At 42.5% G+C, this 20,975-nt stretch overlaps 1 protein-coding gene across 2 annotated transcripts in view; it reads right to left on the reverse strand.

Moving 5' to 3' along the window:
• The window catches only part of RIC1 (RIC1 homolog, RAB6A GEF complex partner 1), a 673,031-nt gene that overhangs the window by 58,839 nt on the left and 593,217 nt on the right, over nt 1–20,975 (reverse strand). For both annotated transcript variants that reach the window (XM_069240247.1, XM_069240239.1), the window contains exon 23: nt 11,668–11,862. In XM_069240247.1, the coding sequence (XP_069096348.1) occupies nt 11,668–11,862 (195 nt within the window). The remainder of the gene's footprint in view (nt 1–11,667; nt 11,863–20,975) is intronic.

Raw genomic sequence — 20,975 nt, forward strand, 5'->3', positions numbered from 1 at the left:
TGAAAATGTCAATTTAAATGTAACTTTTTAAACAAAAAAAAAGACTGAAATTCACCAGTTATAGTTAAGTGAGGTAACTATAATTTACCCCCTCGCCATGCAGTGATGTCATTTCAGATGGCATCAGTGATTATATCAATGATGCCATAGAACATGTCATGAGTGAAGTAAATATGTGAGGTAAAGGCAATACATGGAGAGCTGCGTAAGGGTTGAGAGCTGCAGGCTGGTAACAGAGGTTCCTCTGAGTAGAGCAGAAAGGGTGTAGACGACCTTTGGAGATGGTGCAGCCAGGATTGATTGGTAGAAAGAATATCAATAAAGCACCTGTTGCAGGTAACCTGAGATAACTGGATCAGAATGTCTAACGGATGCTGCACTACTCACAGCCTTAGATTTGCTATGCCATTTACATACAGATTCACTCTTGCATCACTTACAGTATAAGCATGCACATAAAAGCACTACAAACACCTATATCTGTAAGAACACTTGCCCAGTAACAACAAGCAGGGCTTAGATACACAGACAATACTATCTGCAGGCTCACGTTCCTATTTGAAATAAGTGTAGGTAACAGATTGGTATATATGACCAGTGACTAGTGTGGGCAGAATCAAGCAGCCTTTGCATATCTTTTTGCACAATCATGATTAATGTGCAACACCTTCATTCACTTACACTTTGTGTGGTAGTGATGAATGGGTTGTTATGAGTTAGTGGAGGGTTTCTGAATATAAACAGATCCAAAATCCTTGCATAATAAAGGTTTAATGGTTAAATAGTTGGCAGGTATAGAGCTGATTTACATTTAAACGGTGTTCAGGTGTTGGCCATAGTCACAGTATCAACTGTGTGTAGGTTTATTGTTGGCAGCAGCTATCTTGAAACCACTATATTATTTTGGTCATAGTTGTATTGAAAACATTTTGAAACTGAAATGTGAACCGGCAAGATAGAAACAAACTTGAAGAAATATGCATGAGATTAACGAAAATGAGTTACTTACCTTTAGTAATGCTCTTTCTAGTAGAGATTCTATGACCTGCGGATTCCTCACCTTTTGAATATTCCCCTGGAGTCAGACTGGATCTAGAAAAAAAATTCGTAGTACCTCGACACACCAGGAGGTGGTGCCATGCGACTCTGAACTGAGGTTGTTCCGTTCTGGAAGTGACATGTAGGGTCAATAAAGGTACCACTGCCGCACGAGGATACCAGTTGCTTTTGAGACTATCCGTGGCTCCAGAAATGGAACCCTAGAAGCAAATTGGTATATTAGTGTGCAGGTTCCTAGACTTGGAATCTTACTAAAAGGTAAAGTCCAATTACAGACCGGGGATGGTCTGTGAGAAATTTGTAGCAAGATAGAGCTTTACTAGGAAGGATGTTACCAATTATAAGTTAAGTTGTTCCTCTGACAGAATCTTCAAGCTGCATATTCTTCACCTTTTTAATACATACCAAAGCAGTATCTATTTAGAGGTGAGTCTGTGAAAGTACTCAAATCAGAAAGTCCTGCAGGACTGAATAGGCAAAATGCTCCTCTTGGTGAACCTTACTGTCCAGACAACAGTGCTGTGTGAATGTATGTAGAGACACCCATGTAGCTGCGTGGCAGATGTCTAGGACTGGGACAACGCATGCAAATGCAGTAGTAGCAGCTTTGGTCCTGTTGGAGTGGGTGTGCAGGACTTCTGGAGGCTGCTTCTTTGGCAGTGCATAGCAGATCTGAATGCAGAACACAATCCAGTGTGAGATTATATGCTTCTGCACAACCTTGCATTTTTTTTTTTTACTCCAGTAAAGCCCACAAAGAACTGATCCACCCGGTGGTATTTGGTATGTTCGATGTAGAAACTAAGCACTCTTTTGGGGGTCCAGGCAATTAAATCTCTCTCCTCATTAGAGGGGTGAGGCGGAGCATTGAGCACCAGCAGGGTTATGTTGTGACTGACATGGAACAGCATCACAACTTTCAGGAGAAAGAGAGCTGTAGTTCACAGAACCAGCTTATCAGGGAAAAAGGTAGTGTATGGTGGATGAACACACACAGCCTAAAACTCACTTACACTCTGCAAACGTGAAGGCAATCAGGTATTCATTTGATGACCACTCTCCATGCATGAAAGTGAAGGTTGGGAAGAACTAGGTGCAGGACCCTGCCCTATTGCTAGGATAGTAGGTTCTCCCAGAGGGGCAGCCTGATCAGAGGACATATGCTCAAGCATGTCCGCTGACACGCAGGAGCTGCGGTCCTGGGTGCCAAACCTTCCGTGCCCAATCTGGAGCAACTAAGATGACTTGGGCCTGGTCTGTCCTGATCTTCTTGAGATCTTGAGGCAGGAGTGGCATCAGCAGAAAGGCTTACAGGAGTCCAGAGCTCCACTCAAGGCTGAACACGTCTCAGAGCAAGAGAGACCCTGAGTGGGTATGGGTGCCATAGGCAGCGACAGTGCTCGAGCTGAGGGCATAGGTAGTTTAGAGGGTCCAGCTGGTGTTGAGGGTGAACCCGCTGATGGTAATCCAGGTGGTAAGCCTCTCGGCTCCATGGGGCCTAAAGGTGCATCAGAAGGAGTTGGTAAAGATCAGAAGAGCCAGAGCATAGCTGAGGGAAACTTGACTATCTGGCACAACGTGGCTGAAGGCACTGGAAACTTTGGGTTATGCCAGAACCATCGGCTGAATCAGCTCTGAAGTCAGCCAACTTCAGGAGCGGGAATGGGATCGCTGACGCCGCCTGCTTCTTTCATCAGGGGAATGGGAATAGCACCAAAGAGCAGAACCTTGCTTTGACTTCTATGTTTCTTGTGCTTATCGGAGGATTTGGCGTGCAACAAAGATGGGCCTCAAGTGTGGCACCGTTGACTTTGGAAATGTACGCAGGACTGGGAACAAGCTTTGGAATTAGAGTAGACTTGTCCCTGTATTTTCTTGTGCTTGGATAAGTACAGTTTCGCCTTGCGTTCCATGATAGCCTTCAGGTTCATGGACAAGCAGTCACCGAAGGTCTTGAAGTCGTCGCTCAACCCCAGACACCACAGACAAATCTGGTGGGGATCTGTCTAAGACATCTGTTTGAGACAGTCCTTAGGGGCCTTAAAACCTGTTGTGTGAGTAGGTGACATCCCCGGCACACTGTGGAAAATTTGAAATGTGTTACAAAAATAGCAAAACGTGCTCTCAGAGATGAGAGAAGCTCCAGATCAGTGTCTAGATGTACTGAACTGAACTGACGTGAGTGTGCAGGAGTAGCCCCTTTTTAGGCCCAAACATCACTTCGAAAGCAGCATCAGAGCGGAGCCACACAGCACCACGATTTGGCAAGCAGAGGTACTACTAAAAAAGTTTCTGGATCAGTCTGATGCCTGGAGAATATTAAAAACATAAGGAATCTGCGGCCAGCATTCTCTATGAGAAAATGGCATCAATATATTTTTATAATTTAAAAGTGTTGTTCAGTGTATTCAAGAAGAAACAAACCACTTACAAAGTAATTTTCAATATGGTCCAGTTTCCTGCTGGTACAGGCATCCAGGTCTTAGTTTAATTTCTATCCGTAGCCCTGAAAGCACATTGTCCAGAAGACAGATTTGGCAGTCACTTGCATATCCATGATATCCAAGGGTCAGATTAAACAATGGTACTATCTAATTTGTTTTACTCATCATTTCAACTGTCAATTACCCACAGAGACAGGGTCAACGACACTGGCTGTGCACCTTCTATACTCAATGCTACTTTTTGTCTGTAAAATCTAGTTTCATGTATTTGATGAAGGATGTGGACTCCAATGTCCACTGCAATACTGCTCACTATGCCTAAGACCTAATTCAAAACGTTAAGGACCTTGAAGGGGGGTGACCCAAACAGTTCAAAGACTACCCCAATGTCAACAAGCCAACTCTGTGTGTTTGTGACATGACCAGGCCTACAAAGGTGGGGTCTACTTAAGTGGAGTTGAGGTACATGCTTAAAAAATACATAAATAAAAATATATAAAAAGAGTTTGTAAGCACAAGATTATCCACACTGAGCTGAAAAAGATATTAGACTTTTACCATTTCAGGCACAGTATTACAGCTTTAAAATATAATCAAAGACAACCTAGAATGAATAAAAGCAAACTCTTTAACATGCTTCACTCTTATTAGAGCTGGTCAGAGAGATATAGCTTTGTCCTGACACAAGGAAGCAACCAGTTGATTCAAAACAATTACTTTTCAGGCTTAGAGTGCTGCCTAAAGTATGCAAAAAAGGAAGCAGGGAACCCTGGGTATTTTCGAGGATTCTAGTGGAGAGCAGTTGCTTTATATGGAACACTGTACAACACAACTAATACTCCACATCTGCTCATCTCAAATGTCTCTTTTTCTAGCAGAGTTTTTAGGCATAGGACAAGCATAGCACCATCCACGCCAAGCTAGAAAGTGAAAAAGACTTTCGCCATTTTTGCAGCAAAGCCTTTCAGCATAGGACTAGCAAGTGCCATCCACGCAGAGCTGGCAGCGATAGCGCCAGAGTAGTTATAGTTACTTCCATAGGAAAGGCATTTTTTTCTTAATAACTTAGGTGCCCTTTGCAAACCAGCACAAAACTTTCCAGAAAAAAGTTTAACTTTGGCTCCTTTATGGAAAGATTCCCAAAACGTTAATTTCTCATTTTAATTCTCATAGGAAAGTCTGCTCTCCAATCCAGAAAAACAGCTAATCCAAATTACACAAAATTTGGCAGAAAGTTAGAAATAGTATTTTCCGTTTTCTGATTTAAATCCATTCAATATTTCTCGAGAAATTAGTGTTTAAAAAGGTGTTTGGTAGGCATGAAGGGGTTAACCACCTGAAAAATTGGTGACATCTGGATCCGTTGGTGTTCACATATACTTTGATTGTCCAGTTTAAAGAATTGGTCAATCCTTATGGCTGGCCACAACATGAACAATATGTTGTGGCAGCTGTTAGAGGACATGGACCGTGTACACTGAAAATAAATAGGCACCATCGCATCTGTAAATAAACACTTTCCTCCTACTGAAAGGATGCAGGCACTACGAGAGCGAGTATATTTTCACCTTTTATTTTGTCTGAACAGGATCGCGTTTCAGCATGTTTCTGCCTTTGTCAACCTGACTGTTTAGACAAAATAAAAGGTGAAAATATACTCGGTCTCGGAGTTCCTTACAGTAGGAGGAAAGTGTATATATATGTGTGTGTGTGTGTATATATATATATATATATATATATATATATATATATATATATATATATATAATGGGCCAGTGAAGACACCCTGACACCCCCCCCCCCCAATGGCATCTGGGGGGTGTCCCAAACCACCCCCCCCCCCCAATGACTGCCTAAACAAAACCTAGACAACAGACTGTGGCAGCATAACAGAACTCATGGAAAAGTATTGTAGTGAAAGCCCGTTTTTGAAGATTAGAAAAAGGAACATACATGAAGGGTGATAACAGATTTTAGTTACCATATACACTGGTCGTGCTACCATACTGGTGTGTTTTAAGGTGACTTTACCTTGTCAAAAATGCTGACCATCTGCTGGACTTTTATGAACCATGTTTGAGAGAAAACATTCTTCTCCTACGATTTTTTTCCAAAGAGGTTCCAGAAAGTCTTCCAGAAGCTAAAATGGGAACACATTTTCTCCAAGCTTGCCCTATTTTACTCAGTCATGTGAGAACAAAGTCTGATATTCTGAGTAAAACATGTATTTCCACCAGCAGTAGAAGCCTCTCGGTCACTCCCCCGTGTTCTACTGCAGTGTCACACACCACTAACATTCAGTGCTTATGAATAAAGTGTGGTACACCTGAACAACATCCTAATGGAATCAAAGCTATAAAACAGAAGTTATTTCCTAAAAAGGACACTGCAGTAAGTGTAGAAATTAGGGATATCTTATTGCCATAGAAATTATGGTTAGTGCTCTAGAAACCTAAAATCAGTGCACATTTTCTGAGTTCTCAAATATCTTTCTCATCCATGTCAGCAAAACATTCTGACATGCAGAGTAAAACATGCGCTTCCAACACCAGAAGCAATGTCAACTGGCTCCCTAGAGGTCAACTGCAACTTCACTACAGAATTCTAATGAACAACTAGCATGCTAACATTTTGTTTTCAAGACAAAAAGGCACTCCTGAACGTCATTTTGCTGGAACAGGAGCTGTGGAATTTAAAAACAACAGGCTGAAATGAGTAAATGAACAATGCAATGTTAATGCAGGTATGGAACCAGCAGTTAAAAAATGTGAGGGAAGGCACTGGATTTTAGCAATTTAAGGCATTATGTATTTTTATTGAGGCTGAAAAAAGCTAAGAGCATGATGTCTGCCTAAGTACGGCATCCCATCCACTTACCCACCGTACCCATCTTTGCAGTCGCGTAACAGCTTCCTAGTTTTAAAAAGCAAACATTTTGGTAGACAACCTTTGTGAGCAGCGGTGGTTAGCCAGACACACATGGTTGACCTCGCTACATACTTTGTGCATAGTGGTGGTTGGGCTCCTGGAGAGGCACACCCGTGGAAGACCGGGCACAGGCACAGTGGCCAACTCGATTGTGCACTGCGAAAGGGTTGGGGGCCAGTGAAGAGTTGGGCCTTATGGCAACCCCCACTGCGCACAGCCCAAAAATATGTATATGCAATGTACATGCACTATAATATTTCCCATGTGACAAATCTATCCCCGTGATGCTCTGGGATGTTCACCTCTGTTCAGCAAGGTTTTACATACATAAATCTGTAGATTGACAGCTGGATTTGTGTGGGATGGAGGATTGAAGTCAATGAAATGAAAAACTAAGAGTACAGGGGTTACTTTACAACTAATAGATGCTTATTCTTGCATCTCTAATTCCAACATGAGGGACAAATTTACCTCACAGAGGACTTTGAATCAAGAAGAAAGCATTAACTATTCTCATAAATTAAGCAAACATACTGTGTAGTACAGCTCAAAAGACAGTATATAATATAAGCCGTGGATGAAGCCTCTGAGGAAAAAAGGGCCCATCCAACTTGTACATTCCTCTGGAAAATGCACAGTGGACTCCCTAAAGAACTGAATCACCATGATTACTATGCAAGTGTGCTAAGTAAAACATCCAGTTAACAAGTAATGTCAAGGCATCTTTGATCAGTACATTACCACAGTAAGTGATAGTATCCAAACCCACCCTAGGTCTTTAAACCCGCCCTAATAAAACATAGCTGCTCTCCTTAAGTTTAAAGGATAGAGAATCTTCTGGGCCTGCTACAGGGGACTGAGAAACAAAAAAGACAATTAAGCCTTTACATCATGTGAAATACAGATAGAATGCATGAAACATGGCACAGTTCATTAAATAGCCCACCAGGTTCTCCTGGTTGAAGTTGAAGCAATATGTAAGGTGGTCTGCTCGTCAAGAACCTAGTGTTACAAGAATCCTTAATTTAGCACAAGAAACAATTGATCACCAACTCTTGAGTCCAGATTCAGAACCCAAACCATTTACTCTTATACTGAGATTAATTGACATTTTCAGGGCTGTGACCAAGTTTGGGACTAGAGAATGTGTGCACCAGCTTGTGGAAACTGTGTTACTCAGCAGGCAAGCTTTCGAAATCAGTCATGGAATGAAACAGAACTTTAGATGACTTCATAACACTGATGTCCATCCGAGGAATATAAAGACAGCTCATCACATCAACTAAAGCAAAGAACTATACTAACACCATCAATGAAGCCACCAACAAAAGCAAAACACCTGTCAAGAAAATCAAGCACTGCTCCATGCAGGACCAACCTATTTCTCACTAGAGAGAATACTGCAATGTAATCAAACTCTTCTTCAGTGAAAAAATGCAGAAAATGTGTCAGTACATTGGCAACACCAACCCTGCTTCTTATGTCTTAGCCCACCCTTTCCTGTAGAATCTTGCAAAGGTCATCCTTCAAAGCCCTATCTCGTACAGATGTCACCAACATACTTAACTTCCTTAAAGCCACTTCTTATAAAGATGATGTCTTACTCTTCTGCTTTATAAAACGCTCTCTCTGGGGATGCACTCTCACCCCTACAAACCATTGTCAACACCTGCCTCACTGAAGGAATATTCTCAGAAGCTCTCAAGACAGGCCAGATCCACTCACTCCTAAAGAAACCTACTCTATATCCGGATGGCCTAGCCAACTATCAGGCTATCACACACCTACCACTGATCACCAAGATCATTGAAAATCTGTCTATGATCAACTGCAAGATTACATTAAGGCTAACCATCTCCGGCAAGACTTACAGTCCAACTTCTGATCATGCTACTCCATGGAGAATGCTAACTGGCAAATTGTCGATGATTACTTCCTAATCATAGATGGAGATGATCCCTGCCTCCTGATATTGTTAAACGTCTCGATTACCTTTGACAGTCAACCATCCCATCCTCATACGTACCCTAGAGTTTCAAAGGAGATTCACCTGCAAAGTCCTTCACAGCTTCTTCTCCTACATTTCTGACAGAAGCATTTGTTCACATAGGCACCTCCGGATTCCAAAACGATTTCTATCACCTGTAGAGTCCGAAGGGTTCCATGCTGTCCTTTGCCATCTTCAACATCTAATGAAGCTGCTTAGTGCTCTACCTCAAGATATCAGGATTCATCAATAAGCTGCAGACATCAAACCTCTCAAATAGTCCCTGCTCACCATGCAGACCTGGATGTCAGGCACTTACATGAATCTCAACCCATAGAAGGCAGAATTGCTGTTATATACCAAGCACAAACAAGAAACAGTACAAACCTGGTTCAATGACATGAACATTGACAGCTTCAAACTCAAACTTTCACTGAATGCCAAGTCACTTGGATTCTCCCTGGAAACCAAACTAACCCACTAACAGAAAAATAAAGATTGCCAGGTATCAGGTACCTCACATGTATGAAATGAAAATGTTTCTTCTAGAAATCATCTTCAGAACTGCTCTTCGAGCTCTCTTACTCTCAAATATTTATGGTGGTAACGTCTTGTCCCAATGCCTCCTAGACTTGACATGGGTATTTTTTAGGGGCATCTATCACTCCAAAGCACGACTCATCCAGGGTATAAAGAAATATTATCACATCACCCCCATCCTCATGGAACTCCAGTGGCTCACTTGAAGGTCCTCACGATCTTAAACACCAGCTGCATCGTTTATAAAGCCATCACGAACGTCACCCCTGATTATCTTTTGGCAAGTTCACCATCTCTGGTAGTTCTCAGAACACTACATCAGATTGCAGACTAGAGAGACAAAGCAAGGCAGCAGGCCTATCCCGTAAGTGTACATAGGATCTGGAACAACATCTCTATATACATCAGGACCGCCTCAACACTGCTCCAATTTAGAAAAGAGTTGAAGATCCACCTCTTTATAGAACACATCACAATTCATTAACAATTCACAAACCAGCTACGACTTATAGCTTGTTGACTTTATGCTTGTCTTTGACCCTGTACAGTACTCCTTTGCCTTTTGGCTAGGTTTGCACTACGAAATGCCACATATAACAGTTGATGAGTGTGGTACACCTCCCTATAGGGGTGATTAGATAAGGTTTAGGACTCTGGCTAGGTTTAGAAAATACCAAGAACAGTGTTCGGAAACCTTCTATGAGGACATCAAACTGAGGGAAGTGCAGAGCCTATGCCTAATATAGTTTCATGGGGCATTAACAGAGAAGAAAGGCATATTTCTGTAACTAGCTGATCAAAAAGATGCTTCTGGCAGCAGCATACGCAGGACAGAATAGCTGGTCTAGACACCAGATTCCAAACAGTCAATGGGACAAAATGTAGGTTGAATCCCAATTTTCTTTGAGCAGAATGATTTCTGCTGAATTATATCAACTCAGCATTCCTCAATTCCACTACGTGGTCTTCTGCAAGGGATACGTCAGCACTTACACTCTTACCATCCGGGACACATGGAACAATGGAGGGCCACAGTGGGCTCCATAAAGGCTTATGTGGATCCTAATGACACCACATGGCCGAATTTAGAAAAAAACTATAATGATTAGATTAATCTGAGCCAAAGGAATTTAGAAAGGGCCACATTCAAAGCCATCATTTGTTTGCCCATTACACCACTCTAAACATAAACCAGCAACATTGAAATCAGTCTTGGTCCTGCTCCAATAAGAAGAGTCCATCCTGAACTGCCAGGCCAAGTCCGCTTCAGACCAAAACATGAACAAACCCAGACTAGCTTCAGCCTTTTGGGTGTCCTTGGTGAGGTGAGGCCTTAGTGCAGTCACACAGTATGTATCTTAATTAAAAGTGAGTAGCCAGTATGGTGGTTACAAGCTAATAGAGGACACTAATTACTAATTTCTTCTTACCTGTCAAGCTGGCAAGTGTCTCCAGATGAAAGAAAGATAGGATCTCAAAATATTAATATGGCTAACACGAGTTAAGGAAATTTGGAGTAAGGTATATAAATCACCTATTGGGAAATTTCCAAAACAGAGAATGGGGATATAAAGGTCTATCTCAAAGACTGAGAAAGCAGAGTATATTTTCCTGACTGCTCAAGAGAAGGGCCACAAGCTGGTCTCCAGAAAAACAATATATTTACAGTATAGGGTTATCTTGAACAATGGAGGTTGAAAGCTCTGACCAATATAATTCTGTGCATATTGTGAACAAATGAAGTGGTAATAAAATCAATATAAAGTGTGAATGAGAGAGACAAACTCTCAGGGGGCCGCAGTGAAAGGGTCTATGCAGAGAAAAGAAAGCATGAAGGATATACAGGTGATTATACTGGGTTTAGTTACTTTATTACAGTATGACTGCAAGAAGACTTGTTCAATGTTGCCTTTGCAACAAGTTTATTTCTGGTGAATTTATATTCACCGTATGATTTTACCTCACATGAAATCCAACAAGTACTTGATTAAACAGAAGTAAAGCAGCAGATGTCTTTTAAGTACATTAAGTGTAGAGGAAGGGATAACATATTGATTCTTACAGAAGGCTTGGGTTGTGGTAGCAAGCCTGGAGCACATGGAATTGTATATGAAATCTGCTCCAGAACACAAAAGACAGTTACTAATAACAGGTGTTCTTAAATACAGACTTCTTTAAATGTAAAGTTCTGTTTGTTTTCTCAACATCCCTCATCTCCAAAGCTCATTTCTACATAGCTTCTTTGTTTTTGGCCAAAAAAACATATTGTTCACAAGACACAAATGCTGCACTGAAAGTTGCACTGCTATATGCTTATAACTGAACAAGCACATCAGACTGCATGAAGGACTGGTGCTCTAAAATCAAGCAGACCAAGATCCAGAAAAAAGCGCAAAAGGTCACAGCAGAGAGGACATATCCTCCAATTTTTTATGTGGCCTTCTCATCTCCTGGGACCATTGAATGCTGGCCTAATATGTAGCACTCTTGTTACACAACTAGTGTGAGAAGGGCTCCTGCCAGAGAAAATAACGGAACCTCCAGTTCCAAGGCATCTAGTATTTGAAAGGGGGAATTAATTACTCATGTTGGTGTTATTCCTCCCTCATTGTGTGCTTGGCTTTAGTAAAAGGTTGAAACTTAAAAAATTAAACGCAAATTCAATTATTTTTAGAAACCCAAAGAAGAGAACACGAATTATTAAACTACCTTTACTTAACAGTGGAGAAAGGAAGGCATCCTGAGTGTGTGGTCCATTGGAGGAAGCTGTGTCCATTTCTCGCTGAGTGGAGGTCAGGCTGCCAAGCCAACTGTGACTACGTGGTGGATTTGAAACCCCGGTGTCCAAATCCATGTTCATAAAATTTTCGGCTGACTGCGACTGGAGGAACTGATCCCCAATTGCTAGAATGCAAAACATAATAATTAATTCATAATTAATGAGTGCCTCTGGTAGCTTAGTAAAAAGAGAATACACATGTTGGCCCTCAAAGTGAAGAAAATAAATACTCCTTATATATTACATCATTCTTTGTAATCTCCAAACATTTTTATGAAAAGGCAAATCAGTATTCAAAATGCTTTTTCTTGAATTCAGCACCAGAGGAGGTGCTTGGGACCATGGTCAAATTTCGATATCTCTTAATGATGAACAAGTTACTTACCTCTGGTAGCACTCTGTCTTGTGTAACCACAGATTCCTCAACATTAGACTATTCCCAGGGGCCAGACTGTCTTCAGAAGACTTTTTAGCATAGTATCTGTGTGCCAGTACGTAGTGTGTTGTGTAGCTCCGCTTGACTCGAAACTGGCTCTGGAAGTGATGATTGGAGTCCCTTGCATGTGCCAACCAAGCACACTGACGTCAAATATTTGTGCGATTGTGCAGAGCTCTACTCTAAGACCTTTATAGTCTGATACAAGTCCATTCAGAAGACCAGAGAGGCTGGACAAATCTGCAGCTAAATAGAGTATTCACTTGAAAGAATGTTACCGAAGGTAAGTCATTTATTCTTCTGATGGATACTTCTAACTCCAGATGCATCACTTTTAGAATAGATTCAAAGCTGTATCTCCATAATGGCAGGTCTGTGAAATGATCAGATCAAAACGTTCTGCAGGACGGAACTGCCAATACACCGCTCTTTCTGTCAGACATGGCTGTCAATGAAACAGTGCTTCGTGAAAGTGTGCACAAATATCCACAACAAGCCATCCGCATGCTTACGCTGTGGTAGCAGCCTTGGCCTCTGGTGGAATAGGCACTCAACCCTTCTGGAGGCTGGTTTCTGGCCATTGCATATCAGACCTTAATGCATATGACTAATCATCTGGGCAAAGCCTGTTTCTACATCACTTTGGCTGAAAGGGAGCACAGTAAACTGAAAAACCTTGTCAATCACTGTAAGACACAGATAGTGCTTTTTAGCCACAGGACGGGAATATGGAAATATGCATGGTGCAGGTCCAATGCCACTACACAGTTTCCTGGATCCAGGGCAGATAAAAACTAGGCCAGCATAAGAATCCTGAATTTGTTTTTCTGCAGGAAAAAGTTGAGAGGTCTAAGATCTAAAATAGAGCAAAAGCCACCTCCCTTTTTACACAGAAGGAAATAACCCAGTTCAGGTCTCCAAGGCAGTGACCCTCTATACGGCTCCTTTCTTCTATAAAGGGCAGAAAGGGGGGGGAAGGGGTAGCTTCCTATCTGCAGGACCCACCAGTCGAATACTATGGTTTGCCTCTGTAGAGAAAATCAGTGATACTTCCTCACACAGGTTGGACATGTGCCGATAAGGACAAAGTGAAGTAGGTTGGAGGCTGCTGCCAGCGGGGCTGAGGACTGAGAGGTTCATTTATTTTGCGGGTCTGGATGGGGCCTGCTGGATCCCCTATCCCGATGGTACTAGGGAGCCTGTTTGGGTGCTAGGCCTTGACTTTGTCTGAAGGTAAAGTCCCTAATTATGCTTAAAAAGCCGGAAAACGATTGCAGACACTGCCTTGAAGGTGTGAAATGCCAAAGGGAATGTGCAGTAGCTCTACTTTCTTTAAAGCGTTGAGGGCAGTCTCTGCCTTCTCACCAAAGAGGTGAGGCTCGTCAAAAAGGTACAACTATAAATGAGGCCTGAACCCGAGAAACATGTACATTTAATCCACATGAGGTGCGGGAAAGACACAACAGCTGACCTCAGCAACTGTGATCCATAATGTGTGAAAGTTCCGCCCCTGCAAACAGCTGGCGCTGACTGACCAGAGGGCAAGGCTAGTGGGAGAAAACATCCTCATCCCAAATGTCTCGATTATTTTTGACTCTGCTTGGGGCTTGAGGCAATGGGGTACTTGGCTCAAATTCTGACAGAACTACTGGCTTGACATCTTCTGGAATCAGTGCCAGTATCGAAGAGGCACGACCCAGCTTTGATTGAGATGCCTTGCATGGAGTCTCGCAGAACCAGAAGCAGGTTTGGGAGGCACAGAGTGAAGGCAGATGCACCAGCAGTAAACCAACTAGGTCCATTTGAGCCACAGGGCCTGAAAGAGCACCAATTTGGTGCCAAAAATGCAGAACATGGCCCGCTTAAATGTCTCAATCTGAATCGGCATCATTAATTGACCTGGAAATTGGGGGCTGCACCAGAGTCAGCTGTAGAATCAGCTCCCCAGTTGCGGATGGAGAGCAAGATCGCAGGCACCCTGACTGCTGAGACTGGGATTACGCTTGCTTGGACCTCTTGTTTTTCTTTTTTTTAACTCTGACTTACACGAAGACTTGAACCTCGATGACAAACTGATGCTGGACCAGTTCAGAGAGAAGGAACTGGTCTATTTCCCCAGACTTTGAGAGGGAGTGGCCTGTAAGCGACTTTCTCCAGTGTTCGGCAATGTACAGTTTGGCCTTAGAATGAATCAGTGCACTCTCCTCGCACGACCTGGAGTCATAGCCTGACCACCTAAAGCCAGAGACACACCTCTTAGGGATCTGTCGCAAACATTTGTTTATGATAGTCCCTACAAGTCTAATACCCTACAGAATTAGCAGGGGGAGACATAATCCCTTGCACACTAGTAAAAAAATTAAGATAAAAAATCTGGTCACTCATGATAAAAATAAAAAAAGTCGGGTCTAGCTCTGGATCCATGTGTGAAGAGAAGGAAAGAAAGGAACTAAAGTCAACACATTTGGGGTGCCTATGTATCAATCCAGCCATCACTTCCAGGGCTTGATTATAGTCGATGCAAAGCCGTACAACCGCACCAACTGGCATACAGGGGTTATGCTGGAAAATCTTCTGGATTTGATCTGGCACCTCAGGTATTCAAAAGAGGAGGAATCTTCAGTTAGAAGTATCCATCAGTGTTGGAAATGACCATAAGCTGTGTGAGATTCCAACAGATTTTTGCCTTCTTTACTGAACCCGTTTTCGTTGACCACAGGATTGTGCACACTTTATTCCTGCTAGCCAGTGGTGAAGTGCTTGTGCTCTCCTTTTAAACATGATAAAATTGACACATACCTGATTGGCAAATGTTATTTCCTCAGAAGTCCCTAGTATACAGTACTACTTATATAAAGGGGCTGTAAATTAACTACTAGTAGTGGGCTGCAGCACTCATTGTGCCACTAACTAAAGTAGCACCATAAAATATATATCCAGGCCTACACCAGTGGTATTTAAACTGCCATTTCGACCTGATTAAATAAACTTCTTGACAGACATAAACCTTGCTTTTAAGGTCGAGCCTAGGCAGTGTGCATGCGCTGTCTTCACTGTATGGGCTTCAAGCCCACCTTCTGCTTTTCATTTGCCAGTGTCCTTAAACTTCTGCTTTTCATTTGCCAGTGTCCTTAAACATTCCTTGCTTATTGTCTCTTTGTCCCACCTTTTAGTCAATTGCTAACTCCCACTGAGAAAATCCTCATGACTTGTATTCTTCCACGTGTCCCATTTTATATTCAGGCTCAGGGACTATTTTTTTAAATACATTTTCAACAAGCACTTTCCACAAGTGTGCGCGTTTCATTTCCCTTTCTCACCACAGCACCTGCTTCACAGCTGCCGCACTTCCTCTGCTCACTGTGTGCGTTTCCTTGCTCTGGCTCGTTACAAGGGCATCTATTTACTTTTCATAACTTCAAAGTGAGAGGATTTATTTTAAAATCTATAAGCCACACTCCATATGTTCTGTTTGTGCTCCCTATCACCTCCCCCTTCCCGCTCTTATTTAAATCACTCCCTTTGTTCACCACCCCCTGCCGCTGTTCGTTCTTTTTCATTTTGGTTATTACACATAGTTGAACTCCACCCAAAGGTATTGGAGCGCTTTACACAAACACACATTGTATTATAAAGGGACACGGGTAGATTAAGTGAATTACCCCAAAGCAAAGGATGTTGAGTCTCCTGCCGAGACTCGAACCCTGTTTGCCATCTTCAAGGTTGGTCACTCTAGCCCTTATGCCACTTCCTCTCCCATTGAGAGCAGCATATAAGAAGGCTGGCACTCCTTTGGAATGCACTATTATAATATATTCCCATTTTGCAAAGCAGCGCCGGCCATCTAGTTATCTACTGCTGCAGCCGAATTCAATAGTGTGTGCGCGCATGTTTCTTCTAATAACCTGGAATAGCTTTGCACAGGTACCTGGGACGCATTCTGAAATCAATCTGGGATGACCTGTGCGTATTCAGGTTAGTCTTCGCAAACTTCACCGTCAGTGCAAAGTTTTTCTTTTCTACATGAGTCACGACAGAAACAGATCAACACCTTAAAAACGTCCTATGAGACGCAGGGATGAGGATGAGGGTAAAATAACCGAGGGGCCTCACTCTTTGCCTCACTCTGATCAGAGGGGGACCAAGTGTCATGCTGGATGCCTCTGGTGTGTGTTGTGGGTATGTAAATCAGGAAAAGCAGTGACTCGCACATCCTGCTCTGCACCGTGCACTGGATGTCTCATACAGTCTGTTTTATTGTATTTTGAAACTGAAAATATTTCTGCAGTGACTTCGCCAGGAAGGCACTTTCACTACTTTATCCCATGAGGAGTTAAAACACAAAGATTTGTGTTGATTTAGAAGGATACTGGTTGATTTAAGTTGATTCTTGCCGAATACTTCACTTTATTTAAACTTCTTTTAATAAAGACCTTTCCGTCAGTGAATTTGTTTGTGCAAACTGAATGCCTCAATTTATTTATCTTTTCTCCCTTTTAGATCAGTGCTGCAGTCAAACTAGTCTCCTCGATTTTGATGTTGCTTAAATTGGCAGTTTTGGAAGGGCGCTCATACAGTATTTCGCAGCATCAACTGCAGCTGCACCGCCCACAGATCGGAGTCAAAACACTGGCTGCTTTTACGGATCACTTTACTGTTCTTTTAAACATTTTAATAAACCTGATGGTGCATTGATTTATTAACTACTACATCTCTGAACCTTTTTCCATCGTTCGCGGAATCCACCTGCTGAGATCGATGCTTGATCATTTACCGATTCTTAGATAGACTCATGGAGGAATATCATCGTGTGGTAGTTTAATTATTTTAATAGGGTGTTACTGCTTTCTGATTAAATTCTTTCAGACATCGAAGATCTTGAGTGTGTGGGCATGCCAGTGGGGAATAATGTGTTGCGTGGTTAACCATATAGAAGGTCCCAAAGCTGAGACCTATTGGCTATGCCAGTGCTTGCGTATTACTTATAACTCACCATAGGGCATGGTATTTTAAAAATACGACATGCATATTCAATGTTTTACATGTCCTGGATGTGACCCTCAAATGTGCTTTATCACTGTAGTGCTCTCTGTCAGGAAATCACAGGGTTACATTGCAACAACTTATAATGCCCAATTTCAGTTTGCGATCTGCTAGGCAAATGATCAATGGACTAGCTTGAAGAGTAATTTGTCGGACTGTATATATATATTTTTTTTTTAGAAATAACACTTTTAGAAAATTGTCATTTCTCTGCCTGAGCCAAAAGGGCCTGTCTGCCAGTGTCACCTGACTGCTGAATGGCTCCTCTGTAGTAATATGTGGGCTGCTCTCAGACAGTGAACAAATTGCTTGAGTGTGGAGAGGTGTTTTCCTCATTGAGCAGGATGGCCTGGGGGCTTTGTCCAGCCCCTTCCTGAGCTTCAAACGGTGCATTCTAAGCACTGGCAGATGTAGCTCACAGCTAGGTCTGCCTCCCTTTGTCTTCCCAGTCAGCTTGGCTCCAAATCAAGTGAGAATGTGGAGGTGGCCAGAACTGGTTTTAAGTAACCAGAAGAAACGGTTTGTCCATTTCCCTAGCCACCCCTCTGGGTTGGAACAGGGAGGTCTGACTAGGGAAGAAGTATTCTGCCATGTTGGTTTTAGGGAAAGAGGGGTACTGTGGTATAGCATACAGTAAAACACGCAGAAAGTGCTGCAAATATGGCTAGGAGCACCCCATTGAACTTTTACCTACTTGGTTAGGGAGTGGCCACGAGTTTGTCCACCCACAGGCTGGAACTGGGTATAAATGTGGCAACCCAGTACCCTCCCTACAAAACTCCTGGGACCAAGAAAAATCAGAAGGACTGCCATGCTGTCTGAAGAGCCTGAAGAAACTCAAGTATCTAAAAGTGACTCCAGGGGGGTCAGAATACATTTCTGCCCTGTATGAGCTACAGGTGCACAACAAGCTTCCAGAGACCTTTCTCTCTGCAACTGCCAAGCTAACAAGTTCCAAGCTGACAAATTCCAATAGGACCTGTCTTGGACGATGCTGCTGACCTCCGCTGGAGTGAGTTCTAACCCCTAAGTGGATCCTGGGCTGGCGATAGAGAGAACTCCTACTGACCAACATTTTGCCAACTTTTCCTCCAGAGAAATGGTGGGAGTCCTGGACTGCTGTTAAATCATCAGTTGGACTCAATTTACTGATTTGTCCTGCTGGAGGAGAGCTGGCTTCCAGAAAGGTTTCTAGGTCTGAACGTAGAAGGCTAAATTGGAACAGACCAACAAACACTTATGATCGTCACACATTACAGCTAATCAAACTATTTCAAGGCCATGTTTCCTAAACACTGCAGCAGCAAACCTAAACTTTGAGAGGTGCTGTAACATGAGTCCATACTGAAACATATCTGACAGAACTACTAACAAGTACTCATTTGTGTAGATTAATGTTGTAGTGAATAGATACATATCTTCTATATGTCTTATCATGGGCCCACAGTGAGAATCACATATTAACTAAAGATACTTTGACTCAACAGTACCTTTGAATCTTTGCTGTTGCTAGCAGATAAACCTATACTACATTAAACAGAGCTACAGTCTATGAAACAATGGGCTGAATAAAAATATGCTTGTTAATGAAATACTATGCACATTAATGAAAATGTCACTTACCCAGTGTACATCTGTTCGTGGCATCAGTCGCAGTAGATTCGCATGTTCTGCAATAGCTCGCCATCTGGTGTTGGGCCGGAGTGTTACAAGTTGTTTTTCTTCGAAGAAGTCTTTCGAGTCACGGGACCGAGTGACTCCTCCTTTTGTCTCCATTGCGCATGGGCGTGGACTCCATCTTCGATTGTTTTTCCCCGCAGAGGGTGAGGTAGGAGTTGAATTGTAGTAATAGTGCCCATGCAATGGAGTGACTAAGTATGCACCTATTTAAGGTTGAGATGATACATATATAAATAATTGAAGGTAACTTCCAAACTGCTACAGGCTCCCGGGGAGGCGGGTGGGCACATGCGAATCTACTGCGACTGATGCCACGAACAGATGTACACTGGGTAAGTGACATTTTCAGTTCGATGGCATCTGTCGCTGTAGATACGCATGTTCTGCATAGACTAGTAAGCAGTTATTTCCCCAAAAAGCGGTGGATCAGCCTGTAGGAGTGGAAGTAGTCTGAAATAATGTTCTTAATACGGCTTGACCTACTGTGGCTTGTTGTGCGGATAACACGTCTACACAGTAGTGCTTGGTGAATGTGTGAGGCGTAGACCATGTGGCTGCCTTACATATTTCTTGCATTGGGATGTTTCCTAGAAAGGCCATGGTAGCACCTTTCTTTCTGGTTGAATGTGCCCTTGGTGTAATGGGCAGCTGTCGTTTAGCTTTAAGGTAGCAGATTTGGATGCATTTAACTATCCATCTGGCTATACCTTGTTTTGAAATTGGGTTTCCTGCATGAGGTTTTTGAAATGCAATAAAGAGTTGTTTAGTCTTTCTGATGTTTTTTGTTCTGTCAATGTAATACATCAATGCTCTTTTGACATCTAATGTATGTAGTGCCCTTTCAGCTACGGTATCTGGCTGTGGAAAGAACACTGGAAGTTCCACTGTTTGATTTAGATGGAACGGTGAAATAACCTTTGGCAAAAATTTAGGATTGGTCCTTAGGACGACTTTATTTTTGTGTAGTTGTATAAAAGGTTCCTGTATTGTAAACGCCTGAATCTCGCTTACTCTTCTTAGGGAAGTAATGGCGATGAGAAATGCCACCTTCCAGGTTAGGAACTGTATGTTGCAGGAGTGCATGGGTTCAAAAGGTGGACCCATAAGTCTAGTTAGGACAACATTTAGGTTCCATGAAGGAACAGGTGGTGTTCTTGGTGGTATAATTCTCCTAAGGCCCTCCATGAATGCTTTAATGACTGGTATCTTATATAGGGAAGTTGAATAGGTAGTCTGCAGGTATGCAGATATTGCTGCAAGGTGTATTTTAATGGAAGAGAAAGCTAGGTTAGATTTTTGTAAGTGAAGCAAGTAACCCACTACATGTTCTGGAGTTGTGTATAATGGTTGTATTTGATTAATATGGCAGTAGCAAACAAACCTCTTCCATTTACTTGCATAGCAGTGCCTGGTAGATGGCCTTCTGGCTTGTTTTATGACTTCCATACATTCTTGGGTAAGTTGTAAGTGCCCGAATTCTAGGATTTCAGGAGCCAGATTGCTAGATTCAGCGATGCTGGATCTGGGTGTCTGATCTTTTGGTTGTGCTGTGTCAACAGATCTGGCCTGTTGGGCAATTTGATGCAGGGTACCACTGATAGGTCTAGCAGCGTTGTGTACCAGGGTTGCCTTGCCCAAGTTGGTGCTATCAATATGAGTTTGAGTTTGCTTTGACTGAGTTTGTTTACCAGGTAAGGAAGGAGAGGGAGAGGAGGAAAAGCGTAAGCAAATATCCCTGACCAGTTCATCCATAGAGCATTGCCTTGGGATTGTTCGTGTGGGTATCTGGATGCGAAGTTTTGGCATTTTGCGTTCTCCCTTGTCGCAAACAAGTCTATCTGAGGTGTTCCCCAGAGTTTGAAATAAGTGTTCAGGATTTGGGGGTGAATTTCCCATTCGTGGACCTGTTGGTGATCTCGAGAGAGATTGTCTGCGAGTTGATTTTGGATCCCTGGTATAAACTGTGCTATTAGGCGAATTTGGTTGGGAATTGCCCAATGCCAAATCTTTTGTGCTAGCAGGCTTAACTGCGTGGAGTGCGTCCCCCCCTGCTTGTTTAGATAATACATTGTTGTCATG

This window comes from Pleurodeles waltl, chromosome 1_2, assembly GCF_031143425.1.
Source record: "Pleurodeles waltl isolate 20211129_DDA chromosome 1_2, aPleWal1.hap1.20221129, whole genome shotgun sequence".
In the NCBI taxonomy this organism is placed as follows: domain Eukaryota; kingdom Metazoa; phylum Chordata; class Amphibia; order Caudata; family Salamandridae; genus Pleurodeles; species Pleurodeles waltl.